Source organism: Poecilia latipinna, unplaced genomic scaffold (genome assembly GCF_001443285.1).
Source record: "Poecilia latipinna isolate Pla-1442-1.1 unplaced genomic scaffold, P_latipinna-1.0 Scaffold6639, whole genome shotgun sequence".
In the NCBI taxonomy this organism is placed as follows: Eukaryota; Metazoa; Chordata; class Actinopteri; order Cyprinodontiformes; family Poeciliidae; genus Poecilia; species Poecilia latipinna.
Window position 1 is genome coordinate 1 of NW_015119255.1, and position 4,123 is coordinate 4,123.

At 39.8% G+C, this 4,123-nt stretch overlaps 1 protein-coding gene and 1 long non-coding RNA gene across 2 annotated transcripts; one reads left to right on the forward strand and one right to left on the reverse strand.

Moving 5' to 3' along the window:
• Positions 1-748: 748 nt before the first annotated feature.
• On the reverse strand, positions 749-1,930 carry LOC106944027 (uncharacterized). Its single transcript, XR_001424080.1, has 2 exons — positions 1,629-1,930; positions 749-1,403 (listed from the first exon to the last, which is right to left on the reverse strand). It is a non-coding gene; the product is annotated as an uncharacterized LOC106944027 (long non-coding RNA).
• A 929-nt stretch (positions 1,931-2,859) lies between these two features.
• Positions 2,860-4,119, forward strand: LOC106944028 (RNA polymerase II-associated protein 3-like; the record flags this gene model as incomplete). Its single annotated transcript, XM_015027300.1, has 4 exons — positions 2,860-3,232; positions 3,569-3,730; positions 3,816-3,911; positions 4,012-4,119. Coding segments are annotated over exons 1-4 (519 nt in total), but the record flags the coding sequence as incomplete, so codon positions are not given.
• Positions 4,120-4,123: the final 4 nt, after the last annotated feature.

Consider the following 4,123-nt stretch of genomic DNA (forward strand, 5'->3'; position numbering starts at 1 on the left):
GGAAAAGGAGCATGAGAAACTGGAGAAATACCAGGGCCTCAGAGAGGAACTGGAGAAGGCCTGGAAGATGAAGACCACAGTGGTGCCTGTGGTCATCGGGGCCCTCGGGGCAGTCACCCCCAAACTGGAGCAGTGGCTCAAACAGATCCCAGGAACAACATCAGACATCTCAGTCCAGAAATGTGCAGTTCTAGGCACAGCCAAGATACTGCGCAGAACCCTCAAGCTCCCAGGCCTCTGGTAGAGGACCCGAGCTCAGAGGATGAAAGAGACCACCCATGGAGGGTGAGAGGGGAATTATTTTTTTTTTATATATATATATATATATTATGCATTTGCTTATTTAGAAACAAATTTTAATTTGTTTTGTTGTTTTATTGTTTCTGTTAATCTTGCTAATATGTTATTAAAGTATTTTGAAGACAGATACATTTTTGTTCTAATCCTAAGGTTTCAACAATAGAATTCAAACAACAACAAAAAAACATGAAAACTTTGGACAAAAACCCCTAAATATCAGACGTTTGATATATCAAGCTTAATTAATAAAAAAAGTATTGATAAAAGTATTGGTATCGTACTGCCCCTCAATTTATCTGACATTGGGCCCCTACTAAAACATGCACTATTGCACATCTTTAGCACTGTGAAATATATCAGCAATTTAAACTAAAGAGAAACATAAATGAATGAACTTCTGGAAAAAAAATATTATTCAGACACTGATTGAAGTAAATGTTTTGGTTTGAAAACATTAACCAAAAATGTATCATATTCAGGTTTTCCCTTCCAGTATTTTAAGCCTAGTGGCCCATCAGGCTTTACTTATTTTTTAAAGTCTTTTTCAAAAAGGTTTGATTTTTTTAAAGACTTTTGTAGTTGGTGTCCAGGTATTAATCATCCAATCGTTTAATAGCACATAATTATCAAGTGATATTTTAAAATTTCTTGTCAACATTTTTTTAACTCAAAACCACGACGGGCCACTGAATGAATGACTGCCTTAGCACCCAACCACCGCGCTCAGCAAGTTTTCTGGGGGAAAATTTGGTATTTGTGAAATATAGTGGAAGTAATATCTGGGTCAGTCTGCACGTGCGTTTAACATTAGTCATCCCACTATTGCCAACTTAGCAACATTATTGCTATATTTAGTGACTTTTCGGAAATACACATCGGCATTATACAATAATTACATTCGTAGAAGCAAATGTGACTGAACGTTCACTGATGATTTAAATATTGTTTAGTAAAAAAAAAGCAGTAGAAGTAACTTTTGTATTTTGCATCCTATCTATGTTACAGTTGACGTTAACATGTCGTTTCCGGTTATAGACAGCCGTGTAGGCCAACGTACCAGCCGGAGTTCTTCATGGCATTGAGCAGGAGTTTGGCATATGGACCTGCCAGGGACACACAGAAGAGTTAGCACACAGAGGAGTTAGCTTTAGCTGAAGCCACCTACCATTCACAACCAATCAGTTAGCTCCGTGAGCTAATGCTACATGCTGCACACCGTCACGGCTCATGCATTCAAATAACAAGCACATCATTTGTTCAAATTAAGACGTCCGCAGCTCGGAAGGCTTTCCCTCTAAAATGCTACATAAGCAAGCGTCGATACTCACTAATTTCCATGGCGAACGTTAACATGACCTGACACTTGTTTCTGGATGTGAACAGGTTGTCTCTGATTGTGATGTGCTTGGGTTTCCTCGCTTTTCTCTCCGGGAAGAGGTCATATCCATATTCCTCATCTTGCTTGTTCTGATCCATTGTGTTGGGTACGTCCAGTGTGGAAATGTCAGCATAAAGTTCTCTGGGCTTTCCACCGCTAGCTAACAGGAGAGGTCATTGCTGGGTTTCTACATCACGTGGTTCCGTGGTCAAAGTTGACCGATGAAATTTTCAGACAAAACAATTGTTTAAAATATCAGGTATGTGAAATCTTTAAAGAACATTTTCCTGTCATTTTTATAATATGAAGTATTTATTTTCTTTTTTAGTTTTATATGAGGGGGTGCGCATCATTTATCACCCGGCGAGACACCGGTGCGCCGGGTGGGCGTCATTTGCACACTATTTTGGTTTCCAAATAAGAGTTGCTTTATTGTCAAATTAAAATTATCTCAGATATTGAATTATTACAGTGAATCTGGAAAGAATGACGACTTTGCATTAGTACTTTTTACACTGTAGCGCTTTTTATTTCAAGATGAAATAAATTTAATATTGTGTTCTATTTGTACTTAAAAATAACATGATTTTCTGATTACAAATTTAGAATTACAACAACAAACACAGCAAAAATTCTATTAAGTTTTCACGTATTAATGTTGTCATAAAATCTCATTACTCTAACTCTGATAAGTCTAACTTTCTTCAACTGGGGAAAACCCGTTTCGCTAAATTTAATTCCACCTTCATCGCCTCTTCGTCACTTTTAGCCGCGTCTTGCACCGGCTGACTGTTAAGGGCTTCCCCAAGTGTCGTCTCCTTTCAGAAAAGTGTGAACTGTAGTGCTAACTGACGAAAATTTGTGAGCCAAACAGATAAACTCATCTTAATTCCACACACATAGCTCAGTTATCAGTTTCATAGAAGCATTTTCGTAAAAGTTCCGTATTTAAAATATTAAAATAAAATAAAATAAATTGTTTTTGCTTTACGGAGATTGTTTTGTTATAGACGATCTTTGGTTACGTCGTGGATACGTAGAGCAAAGGCTGCTGGTCCTCCGCTGTCATGGCTCCGAACATAAACAGAATGTCGTGACTAACGACATTTTTCGGAGTCTTTTGTTACTTTAGCGGTCACTACGAATTAACTGTGAATCCAGGAAAGAAGCGGCAGGTATTTCAGAACGCCATAATTAAAGCACATTCATATCCGGCCTCTTTTAATCCAATGATGGTTCCGTTTTGCTAAGCTGTTAGCTGCTGGAGTATCACAAAACGTGATTCTCGTGTTTTACCTCGATGCTGCTGCTGCTGCTGTTGCTTGGATGTGAAGACTAAAGCACAGAGAAGTGAAGTGAAAGAGTTTTCCAAAAATAAATGTCTGTTTGGCAGAGGGAAGCATGTCCGGGGAGGACAAGGCCGTGGAGTTACAGCTGCAGATACGGCAGAATGCGGAGGATCTTCACAGTTTCATGAGGGAGCTGGACAACTGGGAGGCAGACATCAAGAGGAAGGATCAGGAGCTGAGGACTGGACGAGTCCAGGAGCTCCAGGTAGGACGTCCCCTATTGTTAACAGCTTCTTTACACTGATACCCTTAAATAAAATCCAAGCTAATCATTTAACTGGCAAAAATTACAATCATAACTTTGAATATAATCAGGACTTAGAAAGTCAAAATTATGATTTTGTCTTAAAATTAAGACGTTTAATCTCATAATTGTGATATTGAAACTCACAATTATGACTTTAAATATCATTATTAGGACTTTATGACTTTGACTCTTATTATTAAGACTTTAAAACTTGTAATTACAACTTCCTGTTGGACTTTACAGTTTCTTCCTTGGCTCTAATGGCATTCTATATGTCTGTGTGTCTTGTTGCAGAAAACCCTTCCACCTGTGCGTAACAAGGGATACAGGTCAAAGATGAGGGAGAAGAGGAGGAAACAGGCGCCTGCTGCTGACGGCGACACGAACGCAGAGGAGCCCAGACCAGCTTCCAGACTCAAATCCTGTGATTATCGATCGTGGGACAAGTTCGACGTGGTAACCCAACGTCTCACCTTGGCTTTCCACAACCTGACTTTTCATGCAACAAACGGTGATTACACATTCTTCCTCTTGTTGGCAGGATAAAGCTCTGGCAGAAATGGACAAGGAGGCCGAGTCCAACGAGTCCGACCAGGAGGAGGTGGACAAGGACAGAGCTCTGGCTGAGAAGGAGAACGTAATGAAGTTTCTATTTGTGACACGCAGACAGAAAGAGAGAGGGCAGGGGTTAAAAGATGTCAACTGCTTTTGTTGTTTTGTTTTTTTCTTGTTTCCAGGGTAACAAGTTGTTTAAAGAGGGGAAGTATGACGAGGCCATAGAGTGTTACACTAGAGGGATGGCTGCTGATCCATACAACCCTGTGCTTCCCACCAACAGAGCCACGTCCT